Below are 13,411 nucleotides of genomic sequence, written 5' to 3'. Positions count from 1 at the left end.
TTCACATTTCTAAATACTTGCTTTTCATTTTGTATATATGTGATGTGAATATCTTCATTAGTTTCCTAGGAGCTGGTTTTCTCTGTATTATTATTTAATCCATAATCCCATCAGTTTTTGTTATCTCCTTTAATAAAATAATAATTAAAGAATTAATAATTAAAAATCATTAGGTTATTTTTGTACCAGGGAAATATTTAAATTTCATGAGAAAAGATAGAAATAGAATTTATGTTGTAATGATTAAAATAAAAGTAATAGAATCATTGGAGAGGATGCTATTTTAGAACTCAAGATCCAGTATTCAAGAACTGGAGGTCTTCCTGAGGAAGTGACAGTCATCAACAGCATTAAATATTAAGAATTCCACAATATTGCATAGGGTAAATCAAACTGGGCATTGGAGCTAGGAATCCCTGCATTCTGGAAGCAGAGACAGGCAGGTCTCTGTGACTTCTAGCTATGGTTACACAGTGAAACCCTGTCTCAAAACTAAATAAATAGCCCATTGGTAGCTTTGGTGAAAGTAACAGAGGAGTCTCTGGAAGATTCCAGTTGCATGAAAAGTGAAAATTCAGAAAGTAAAACCAAAATAGCAGAGCATTCTGAATATGAGAAAATGAAGTACTAAAACCGCTTTGAAACCTATAAAGTGTAAAGAGTGTGTGAACATTTTCAATGTGTTTTCACAGAATTCGGAAGTATCTGTGTTTGAAGTGAACATTCGATTTATTGGAGGCCTACTTGCGGCGTATTACCTTTCAGGAGAAGATGTGAGTAAAATCAAGTAATACTTGGTTTTTTTTGGGTGAGAGGAGTTACAGAATGGAATTTTGTAAAATCAAACATTGCTCTAACATCATGTTGTTTTTCTAATTTTTCTGAACTAATGTTTCTGAAGTAATCTAAACATTTTCTTTTTATATAGATGTTAGAATCAGCTTGCAGGTTTTTACAAAACTTAAAGTTTTGGATGGGATTATAAACTTGGAGAGAGTTGAAAGCCTAATAATTTTGGCTGTTCTGATCTATGAACATGGAATGTCTCTTCATTTAGTTTTTTAAAAGGTTTTATTTATTGGTATTTCTTTAAATTAAAGTGCAAGCACACACACACGCAAATGCAGACACATAAATAAGAAAACAAATCTTCATTTTTTCTACATTTCTGTGGTGTGTGTATGCATGCATAATTGTATTTATACTTGCATGTGTGTATGTATGTATGTATGTATGTATGTATGTATGTATGTATGTGTGTGCATGTGGAGGTCAGAGGGCAGCTTGGGGGAGTCTTTCCCTCCCACTCGAGATTTTCTTAACTTCACTAATTAGTTCTGATGGCTTTTAAATAAATTTTAATAGATTCTTAGAGATTTTCTTTATAAATAATCCTGTCATTAGTAAATAGAGGTGTTGTATTTTTCTCTGTCAAGAATTTTCTTTTTCTTGTCTTAAGTTGTTGCCTAAGATATCTGTTACAAGGTTGAACAGGATTATGAAAATGGGCATCCTTGCCTGGCTCCTGATCTTAGACAAACACTTAGTTTTGCTCTATTAAACTTAATGTTAGCTGTACATATTTTGTTGGTAGATACCCTTTAATGCCTTAAGGACATTTGCTCATACTCCTAGTTTGCTGAGTCTTCTCTTTTTTTTTTGAATGAATGGATGTTTTGATAGCAAATTGCTTTTGCATGTAATAAGATGATGATATGGTATTTATTTTAAAATTTTCCTTCCTTTCCTCCCTCCTGCCCTGCCTCCGTGTATGCTGTGCCTGTGTTTGTGTGTGTGTTTAGGTCAGAAGACCACTGGAAGGAGTCCATTCTTTCCTACCATGTGGGTCCTGGGGATTGAATTCAGGTCATAAGACCTGGTAGCAAGTGTTTTTAGTTCCTGAGCTATCTTGCCAGCCCTTTACAGGGAATTAATTGTATGTTGGATTTCCTTCATTCATCTATTTATTTTATTTGTGTGTTTTGCCTGCATGTATGTATAGTCATCACGTGAGTGCAGTGCTCTCAGAGCCAGGCCAGAAGAGGACATCAAATCCTCTGGACCTGGAGTTACTGACAGTTATTAGCTACCATGTGGGTGCTGGGAACCTAAATTGGGTCCACTGCAAGAACATCTAGTGCTTTTAACCACTGAACCATCTCTTCAGTCCTACGCTCAGGCTTTTTAATGAGTGCTGGGAATCCATACTCCAGTCCTCACATGTGTGCAGTAAGCACTTACCTTCCTTAGCCCTTATCATCTTTTAACACCCTTATGTGTGCTGGTTTGTGTATTTTGCATAATAATGCTGGCTTCATAAAGTGAGTTGGTAGCTCTTTTTCTGGTGAAGTATATGTGCAGTTGACGTTAATTTTTCTATAAAAGGTAGAATTTTCTAGTGATGCTACTTAGGTTTTGATTTTTTTTTTGCCCCACAATTTATAAGAATATACTCAAATTGTGCTTGGTGGATACAGCATGGTTGGAAAAAGGAAATGTGTTTTATTTTGCACAGAGTAGTATATAAAGGTGGCTTTTCCACCTATACCTCTTCTACAATGATAACTTCATCAAATATGCCCAGCTCTTGGTCTCTTTCATTGCTGGGAAATTGGCAGTAAGTGAGTAGAGCAACTTTTATGTTTGTTTTAAACACTTCCGTAAGGAGGAAGTTTGGGGTCAAGTTAAAAAAACAAGGCCCAAGAGTAGGCATTCTGTTCTTAGTTTTCCTAGGGGAAAAAGACTTTCTGAAGAAAGCTACCACTTGTTGGCCTCAGTAGGAGAAGAGGCCAGACTTACTGGTTGGATGAAGGCTAAATTAGAAAGACGATAAGATAGGGTTGAGCAGCAGACTTGCAGATTCAAGCCAGAAGACTGAAAGGCATTTGGGAGCTCTTAAGGAATTAAGAGATTTTAAGCCATAAATTCCACCCTTCTCTACTTCGAGTAGAACTTCTTTCCAAGATTACAGTGGAATTCTAGTTCCAGGGCCTAGCTTTGCTCCTGGTCACAGAGAGAACATATGAGGCAATGGTCCCTCAGGTAGTAAAGGGGGAGAGTTAAATAGCCGACCAAGAGATCAGTACTCTCATAGTGGCCATTCTCAGACCATACCACTTTTTTAAAACAGTACTTTTTTTTTTAGAAAAGTATTTATTATTTTTATTATTTTATGTGTATGAGTGTATTGTCTGCATGTATCTCAGTGGATCCTTGTAGTGCAGTGCCCATAGAAGCCAGAAGAGGGTGTCTGATCCCCTGAAACTGGAATTATGGACTTTTGAAGCTGTGGGCCAAAATCATGGTATAAAATGAAACTGTGACTAACATAGAGAAGTTTATAAGCTCTCCCTAATAAAATTTCAATCACTGTTTCTTTGACTCTTTCCTATGAACTGTTCCCAGTCTTGAGGTGAAGAACAGACCAGGAAGAAAGAATGGGAGAAAATGCTGAGGCCAGTAAGTGGGTTATAGCTGAGATTGGATTCATCTACCCACACTGTATAGAAAGAGTTCCCTTCCTTTGCTGGACATACTGGCCATGGAGCTGAAGGCCAGACAGAGGCAAAAGGAAAACACAGTACATTCTGATTTTCTTGCTTTAACCTTTTACAGAAAAGAAATTGAGGAGGTATAGAACAGCATGCAAATGTAAGCTAGTCTGAAAAGGAAGAGGGTGTGTCTCTTATCCTATATCAAAATCTTTAGAGAACATTCTCAGAACTACAAAAGAATGAGACACGCAGAATGGGAGGCATGTAGTGGAGTGTGCGGAGTGGGAGGACACCCACAGCCATGACAGAGCTCTAAGGATCCCCTGTGAGCATCAGTTTGGAACTAGATGAGAATCAGTTTATATGAGTCTTATGAAAGGAGTAATGAATGAGGAAAGTGGGGGGGGGTCTTCCCCATCAAGTATCTACTTGATATCATTATTGGGTGGCTGACCGCAGTACCTGACAGTCTGCAGCATAGGGTACACCTATAATCTGTATCCCTCAGTTGCCCCCTTCCTTGGACCCCTTGTGGAGATTGTTCTCCATAATCCCTTCATCTACAGTTTTATGTAAAGCCAGGATATATCCCTGTGTGTTTCTAGCAGAACTTGCTTGACTATATTTTTCCTTAGCATTTGACCCAATAGGTGAAGAGGCAGTACAGAGTAGCCACAAGCATCTGCTCCTTTTCACAGGAGGACTATGAGTTACAGAGAAATAGGGACACATAACTGCATTTTATACAACTGTCATTCCTTCCAAGAAGGCTAACTTCTCTGTCTCATTAAAGATAGTCTTAAAGTTGACACTGGGTGGATGTTGCCATAGTATTTGGCAAAAAGTTGGTCTTCTTCATTGCCTACATCAGTTCGACTTTGTTGACAGTACACAGTGAGACTTCTAAACTATGTGAGGCACCACCATGCCTCACACGCCAACATGGAGGCAGGCTATTTCTGCTTGAGTGACTGCTGTAGTTCTCCTTTTCAGGAAATTGCCTGTTGTTTTCCAAGTTGACTAATTCGTGGATATAAACTTGTTTGTATTACTGCATTGTCCTTTCATATATGTAGGATTATTTAGTTATGTTCCATATTTCTTTTTTAAAAGCCAGTGGTTTTAGTTATATTAATGTTGATGCCTGTTTCAGAGAATTTGTTTATGGTTTTATTGCTTGCTGTCTTGTATGTCTTTAGTTTTTATTTTTGCTTTCAACTTCCTTCTGCTTGCTTTGGTCTTTTCCTAGTCTCTTAACGTTGGAACTTAGATCACTAACATAGCACCCTACTTTTATTCTAATATAAAGGCATTAATTACATAAATTGTTTCTTAGCTCTTTAGCTACAGCCCATGGATTTTCATATTTTATATTTTAATTTTACTTTGGTTCAGATGTTTTCTAGTTTCTCTTCTTTACTTACTAGGTTTATTTTCCCATACTATAGAATTCTCTATACTATAGAATTCTCTTTCTTATTAATTTCTGGTTGTTGTTTTCTTTTTCAGACAGGAATCAGGTAACTTTTCTAAGTTCGTTAAAGCTTATTTGTCTACCAGAAAGACTCTGTTCTGCCTTAAACAGGCTATATTTGAATAGAATGTAGATATCTGTGCTTGGGTTTGAATAACAATTCCACCAAACTGGTTAATATTGTTGCTTGGATATTCTATTAGTTTAGCAATTTTTCTAGCCAGATGTACGGTTGAATACTCAGTGATGAATCTTGAATACTTTAGCAATAATTATGAATTTATCTGCTTTTTCTTTCAGACCTATCAGTTCGTGTGTTATACAGTTTATACAGGAGTTCTACTCTTAGGAATATAGACCTGTCAGTTTATGAGTTTCACAGTTTATACAGGACTTCTATTCTTAGGTATATACACATTAAGATTTGTTATCTTTTTAGTTCACAGATGCTTTTAGTTTATAATTTTTCTCTGTCCCTGGTTCTTTGTCTCTGATTGTGTTCTCTGTTCTTAATCTTTTTTTCTTTTCCCAATATAGTCATTTCACCTTTCATTAATAAGAGTTTGTGAGAGGTTAGTTTTAATGTCAAGTTGACAACAATCTAGAATCACTTGAGAAAACAGTTTTGATGAGGAATCATCTGAATTGGGTTGGTCTGTGGACACGCCTATGACAGATTTTTTTAGTTGGCTTAATTGAGATGGGAAGGCTTACCCTGAATATGGGAGTTGTCACTTCATGGGCTGGGTCCTGGACTGTTTGAGTGTAGAGAGGGAACTGGGCACATCAAGCATGCATGCTTTTATTCTGTCTTTGCTTTTGATTGTGGATGCAACTAGCTGCTTCAAAGTCCTGCTGTGACTTCCCTGCAGTGAGGGCTATAGCCTGGAATATGAACTAAAACAAACCCTTTCTTGCCTAAGTTGCTTTTTTGGACTGTTTTATCACAGCAACAGAAATGAAACTAGGATGGGGCTATTTATTTATTTATTTTTATTTATTTATTTATTTATCATCTGTCTGTGTGTGTCTTTCTGTGGGTATGTGCAGCTGAGTGTGGTTGCCTGTGGAGGTTAGAAGAGGGCATCTGATCCCTTGGAGTTAAAAGTGGTCGTTATTTGCCCACCTTGGGTGCTGGAAACTGAATTCTGGTCCTTATGTGCTCCCAACTGCTGAGCCATTCCCCAGCATACTATAGACAAAACTATTTTTAATCTTTATGTTTTATATGTAATATTAGCTTATAGAGAGATTTGTCCATCTGTTTTAAGTATGTCTGTTTATGCCATTTACATTCAATCAACATAACTAATAGCGTTGATTTAAAGTTTGCTTTTGCTAGGGCCCTTTTTCTTGTCCCATCTGGTTTTTCATCTCTTTTTCTATATAGTTTTGTTATATTTTTGTGATATTTTATCTCTGTAACTGACTTATTATTTGTACTTTGTGTGTGTGTGTGTGTGTGTGTGTGTGTGTGTGTGTGTGTGTGTGTATTAAACATTAAGTTACATTAGGGACTCATCCCAGGACTGCTTGTGTGAGACAGGCATTTTACCATTGAGTCCTTTAAAAAACTATTTGATCACACCTCAAATCGCTGAGGGTGGCCTCAGCTGCCATCTTCTGCCTTCGCTTCTTTAGTAACTGGGAGTCCAGATGTGCTGTTGCCCAGCTTAACCTGCTGCTTTTTGTTCACTTACATGTGTTTAATTTATCCTGGCCTACTGTCGTTCACCAGACTTAACTTCAGTTTTACTGTGGGAAACTTTAACAGTTATTTATTTTTTCCTTTTGCTCTTATATCTTTTAGTTTAATCCTACAAATTCCAATTCCTAGCATATTGCTACTATTTTTACTTTAGAAGTCAAGTATTACGTAGAGCGATTACATATGGGGGGTGTGCTTTTATTGATCTTAATTTCAGCACATTTTGCTAGTCTTCTTCATTTCTGTATTCAGGTTCACGTGTTTCATTCCTTTGGCATTTTAAAAAGTAGGTCTGCTCCTTCAGTTTTTGAGTCTTTATTTTTTTGCATTTTAAAATTGAATTTTTGCAGATTTCATAGAATATGTTTTGATGTAGAGCCCTGCCACCATTTCTTCTTTATTTTTTAAAGATTTCTTTGGATATAAAATTTAGGTGGACAGTGTTTGCTTTAGCACTTTAAAGGGAAGAAAGGCTTCAACTGCACAGAGGCTAGGTGATGGTGAGAAGTCTTTATTCTTTTGTATGTAACGCCTTTCCTTTGGGCTACCTTCAGATTTTCTGTTCTGGTTTTATATGAAGAATGCGAGTGATTTGCTTTTCTTTTGAGGGGTAGGGTAGAACTTGTTTTCTTTTGAGGGGTAGGGTAGAACTTGTTTTCTTTTGAGGGGTAGGGTAGAACTTGTTTTCTTTTGGAGGGTAGGGTAGGATTTGTTTAACTTGCTTGATGGTCCTCTGTGTCTCTGGGCTGTATCAGTTGATATCTTTAAACACTTTGGGAAACTGTCATTCTTTTAAGATATTTTTTACTCTGCACCTCTCTTTCCCTCTGGGTTTTTAATTTCATATACACTAGGCTGTTTGATACTGGTGTTCTTGGATTCACTGTTCTTTTTTTATCTGACCCATTGCTTTTTTTCTCTTTTTTGAAGTAAGACTTTATTTTTTTTAGAGTAGTTTTAGGTTCACAGCAAAATTGTGAGGAAGGTGCAAAATTTTCTCATAGCCTCTGTGTGCCCCTGCCCCCCAGCCTCCCTCCCTCTCAGCACACCCCTCCAGCCTCCCTCTCCCTCTGTACCTCCCAGCCTCCCTCCCCCTCAGCACCCCTACCCCAGCCTCCCTTACTATCCTCCACCAGAATGGGGTATATTTGTTGCAGGTGATGAGTTTACATTGTCAGATCTTTCTCTTGGGTAAATAGTTTACAGTATGGCTCAGACTTAAGGTTGTACATTTTATGGGCTTGGAAACACTCATAAGGTATGTGTGTATTCCTCATTGTACCATCATGCATAGTAGTTTCCCTTCTTAGGAATCATCTTACTCGTCTCTTTCCTTTGATCCCACAATAACCAATGATCTTTTCAATATCTAAACATTTTTGCCATTTTCATAATGTCATAATGGAATAATGGAATCATACAGTATGTGACTTTTTCAAGTTACTTTTTTTCACTATTCATATGCATATACATTTTGTGCATGTGTTTTCGTGGATGGATGAGCTATTGCTTTTTAGTGTTGAATTTTTCATTGTTTGGATGTACCACAGTTTATCTACTCACCTACTGAAGGACAACTTGGTTGATTTTAACTTTTGCCATTTATAAATAAAGCTGCTATAAACATCTGTGTGCTGGTTATGACCAAATAGTGGGGATGTAAATTTTTTACTTTCAGGACATAACAAGAAACCCAGTGTCTGGGCCATATGGTACATGTACGTTTAATTTTCTAAGACACACCCTTCCACATTGGTTGTTCTATTTTGTGTTCCACTGAGAATGAGTGAGAGCTGCTTGTCCTCCACATCTTTAACATTATTTGTTCAATGTTTTTGGTTTTGGCTATTCTAATTAGTGTGCAGTTCTGGTTTATTTAGTAGTTCTTTTATGACTTTAATTTGAGCTTTATAGTTCCATCATACAGATCTTAAAATTTTTGTTAGATTTGTATTAAAAATGTTATGTAGGTCTGTATAAAAGGGATTGTGTATTTAATTTCACATTTTATTTTTATGTTGCTGCTGTATTTAAAAGAAATTGACTCCCCCCACCCCTTTTTCTTTTTTTAAGACAGTGTCTCTTGTAGCCCCAGATGGCCTGGAACCCACTATGTAGACCAGGCTGGCCTGGTTATAGAGATCTGCCTGCCTCTGCCTCTCGAGTGCTGGGATTAAAAGTGTGCATCACCGTGTTGGATGTGACTTTTCTTAATTCACCTTGCATTCTACAATTCTGCTATAATCACTTAGCAGTTCTGGTTGTTTCATTTTCCAGTTATTTGAAATGACTGCCTGTGAACAAAGATGGTTTTATTTTTTCCCAATCCTATCCCTTTTTATTTTCTTTCCTTGTTTTATTGCACTAGCTAGGACTTTCAGTGTGGTGTTGAAAAGGAGTGGTGAGAAGAGGCCATCCTTCCCTTATTCCCAATGTTACTGAGAATAGTACTAGGTTGTTACTATCAAGTATGATGTTGTATATTTAGATTTTTTTCTAGTAAATGCTTTTTTATGAAGTTGAAAACATTACTCTGTGTTTCCATTTTACTAATAGTTTTATCATGAATGGTGAATTTTATGTCTTTAGACTTTCTTTTTTTCCTTTCTTCTTTCTTTCTTTTTTTTTTTTTTTTTTTTGTCTTTTTGAGACAGTCTCCCTGTAGCTGGCCTGGACTCACTATGGAGACTAGGCTGGCCTTGAACTCATAGAAATCTGCCTTGCCTCTGCCTCCCAAGTGCTGGGATTAAAGGTGTGCACAGCCTAGCCAGGCATGGTGGCGCATGCCTTTAGTCCCAGCACTCGGGAAGCAGAAGCAGGTGGATCTCTGTGAGTTCGAGGCCAGCCTGGTCTCCATTAGCGAATCCAGGCCAGCTGCAGCTACAGGGAGACTTTGTCTCAAAAAGACGCCCCCCCCAAAAAAAAAGAAGTGTGCACCTCCATGCCCAGCTATCTTTAGGCTTTCTATTAAATTTGGGTATTTAGTGTCTTTCTATAATTCATATGTTGAAACTTAATTCTCAGGGTGAATTTGGGCTTTGAGAAGAGATTAGATGAAGACCCTGCCCCCACAAATGGGGTTAAGGGCTTCTGGGAATGATTAGAATCCCCTCCTACATCCTTTCTGCAATGTGAGGAAAACTTGTTCACATCTTTCCCTTATATGAAGATGTTGCAAGAGAAACCATCTGTGAAGCAGAAAGCAGGCCTTCACTCACCAGATATTAAGTTTGCTTCATCTTGGTTTTCTGGCTTCCAGAAGTATGAGACGTCATCTATTATTGTCAACTTAGCCCACTCTTAAGGCATTTTTGTTATGGCTGCTTGAACATCGTAAGACATGGGCCTATTTAAATTGTATTTCTGCTTGTGTGTATCTTTTAGGACTTGGTTCCTTTCATCTGGATTATCAAACTTGTGGTCAAAAAGTTGTTGATATTCCTTGCTTGCCTTTTTTGTCTTTGGGCTCTGAAGCGATGCCTTTCTTGCATTTGTGTTATTAGGAACAGTGTCCACTTTGGAGTTTCCTGCCTGAAGATGTCAATTCTATTTGCCATTTCATTTCATTCATTTCATTTTTTTCTTTTATTATCCTTTGCAAAGGATCAGCTTCTGGGTCTTTTGACTTGAGAACATTAAAAATTTTTTATTGATTTTGCTCTAATTTATATTATTTCTTTTCTCCTGCTTAGTTTGGGTAGTGTTTAGATATTTTTTCACTTTGAAGTATGTTCCCCTTAATGCTTCTGCTGCTGATTTTAAATTTTCTGATATAAAAATTCCTACTACGCGTGGCTTTGGATGGCTTCCCTAAATTTGATGCTTTCGTTTTTTATTGTTCAAAGTTTTTAAAAATTCTCTAGTATTTTTTCTTTGACCTTCTGGAAGTATGTTGCTTAATCTCAAAGTATTTTGATTTTATCCAACTGCCTTCTTTTGTGTGTGCATCTGTGTGTGTGTGTGCGTGTGTGCATGTGCACATGCATGTGCATGTATGTGAGTGCACATGCATGAGTGTGTGCACCAATGTGGAGGCCATCAGTCCACACTGGTGTTTTTCTTAATTGCTGCTGCTTTTTTCTTTTGAGACAAGAAGTGTCTCATTGAGCCTCGAGCTCAGTGGTTGGCTAGACTAACTGTCAGTGAGATCCAGGGATCTGCCTGTTTCTATCTCCTCAATGTGGTATTGTAGGTGTGTACTGCTACACCTGGCTTTTTATATGGGTCCTGGGGATCCAAACTTAAGCCCTCATGTTTGTCTTGCAAACATGGACCGACTGAACCATGGCCTCAGACCTTCCTTACTGGTATCTTCTGTTACTGCTTTCTTGTTCCATTGTGGTCTGGCAGCAGACATTGTAAGATAGTTAGTTGTTCTTTTGAATTTACTGAAGTGTATTTTACCCAGGATGTAGTCTGTATTGGTGACTCTTTCATGTGAGCTTGAGAAGATGTAGACTAGGTATGGTAGTGCATGCTTCCTATCCCAGCACTCAGAAGAGGAGATGGGAGGATTCAGGACCAGCCTAGGATATATAACTCAACTGTATCTCAAAAACAGAAAAACCCAAACAAGAATGTGCATGTTCTACTCTTGGATGAAATAGCTTATGACTGTCCCCTATATCTAGCTGATTAATGGTACAACTGAGTTCAAGTTTGTTCATACTGATTTTCTGCCTCTGGACCTGCTTGTTTCTGATAGAAAGATAGCAAAGTCTCCAAGTATAATAGAGAGTCAGCTGGGTCCAGCAGTGGGTCACATGTACATGGTCATATTTGAATGTGTGTTTATGTACAAAGTTGAGTAATACATGTCAGCACTATTATTTTGAACCAACTGTTATCTGTAGATTAAGAAAAGTTAGTTTTTATTTTACCTACATTTATTTTAACCCCCATTACTTTTTTCTTCATGATCACAGAATTCTTATCTGTGTAATTTTCCATCTGAATTTTTAACATTTCTTTTAAAACAGGCCATATGGCAACAAATCCCTCCCTTTAAATTTGTCTTAGAAAATATTTCTCCTTCTGACCTTCGAAAGACAATGTCATAAGGTATAGAATTCTAGGTTGGTGGTTCCCCTCCCTTTCTCTCAACATTTAAAAATATTTTATCCTGTTCTTTATCATCTCTTCCTCCTCCTCCTCCTCTTCTTCCTCCTCCACCTCCCCCACTTTCTCCCCTCCTTCCCCCCTCCCCATTTTTTGTGTTTTTGAGACAGTGTCTCCCTGTAGCTTTAGCTGGAACTTGCTATATAGACCAGGCTGGCCTCCATATCTCACAGAAATCTGCCTGCTTCTACTTCCCAAGTGCTGCGATTAAAGGCATGTCCAACCGTTTTTTTTTTTTGTTGTTGTTGTTGTTGTTTGTTTGTTGTTTTTAATGATATATTGGACCATTTTCCTTTGCTGTACCAAAATATTCAAAGCTAAGTGTTTTATAAAGAAAGGTCATCATTTTGGAAGCTCAGGGTTAGAGATTGGGCCACCCTATCTGTTTGGCTTCTGATAAGTGTGTTTCATGGCAGGTAGCATCTACACTTTGAATATGAAATGTTCATCACAGGCCCATGTGCTGAACTCTTGATCCCTAGTTGGTGTTGGTACTTGGGAAGCTTCTGGAAACTTTGGCAAGTGAGTCCTTGCCGGAAGAAGTGGTCATTGGGGGCATGTCTTTGAAGGGCATGTCTTAGTTACCTTGGTTTTTCTTCCTCTGCTACCTGTCTGCTATGATGTTTTGCCTCACATGGATCCAGAATTAATAGAGCCAAGGGCAATAGACAGATCTCCGAAACTGCTCCAGAATAAGTTGTTGCTGTTGTAAGTTATTCTCTGTGGTATTTTGGTACTTTTACAACACTATACAAGTAACCAATATAATATCACAATGGTGAGAGCAGGGGTAGAAGCAGTCATGTGTTACGCTAGATGCTAAGAGATTCATTGGCCAGGCTTAGTCTTTGTAACACCCCAGTCTCATAGTAACTTACAGAGCTCCCATGAAAAGGTCCCATGCCTTCTGAGGGCATTCCCTCAGTGATCTAATCAATTTCCTGCCAGGCCAGACCTCTTATTAAAGTTATCACCACACTGAGGACCAAGCTTCTAGCACATGAACTTTTTGGGGGAGGTTGCACTCAAACCATAGCTAAAGTGCATATAGTACATGGTTTTTTTTTTTTAGAAGAAGCATTTCATTACAACAGCATTAACCTATTCAATAACATTTTTCTGAGCTACGGTACATCTCATTCAAAATTGGCTGTACATTTTTAGGTTTACAGATGGTGATCCCCCCCACGAGGGCCAAGCTTCTAGCACCTGAACTTTTTGGGGGAGGGTTGCACTCAAACCAAGGTTAAAGTCCATATAGTCAATGGTTTTTTTTTTTAGAAGAAGCATTTCATTACAACAGCATTAACCTATTCAATAACATTTTCCAGAGCTAAGATGCATCTCTTTCAAAATTGGCTGTAAATTTTTAGGTTTACAGTTGAATTAATAGATCGGCAATATTTTTCTCAGTATAAACCCTATAAGACATAAAATTGAGGTTTTAATCTTTAAAAAAATTTCTATTTCATTATTAAAATACACAGTTTCATACAGAAAAATTCATTTTTAATGCAATTAACACTTAGATGTTTGCACATGCATTTCTAATCTCTATATATCTGATTATTACTAGTCACAGTCGGTTACTTTCTGAGCTTCTTGGCATCTAAATGT

General features: G+C 37.6%; 1 protein-coding gene across 1 annotated transcript in view; it reads left to right on the top strand.

The window, feature by feature from the left end:
• Man1a2 (mannosidase alpha class 1A member 2) overlaps nucleotides 1–13,411 on the top strand; it is a 157,484-nt gene that overhangs the window by 59,425 nt on the left and 84,648 nt on the right. Inside the window, exon 5 of the mRNA XM_008832931.3 lies at nucleotides 693–773. Coding sequence (XP_008831153.1) covers nucleotides 693–773 — 81 coding nt within the window. The remainder of the gene's footprint in view (nucleotides 1–692; nucleotides 774–13,411) is intronic.

The sequence above is a fragment of the Nannospalax galili genome, unplaced genomic scaffold, assembly GCF_000622305.1.
Source record: "Nannospalax galili isolate Female #2095 unplaced genomic scaffold, S.galili_v1.0 scaffold1951, whole genome shotgun sequence".
Taxonomy (NCBI): Eukaryota; Metazoa; Chordata; class Mammalia; order Rodentia; family Spalacidae; genus Nannospalax; species Nannospalax galili.
This window is presented reverse-complemented; position numbering and strand designations above follow the sequence as displayed.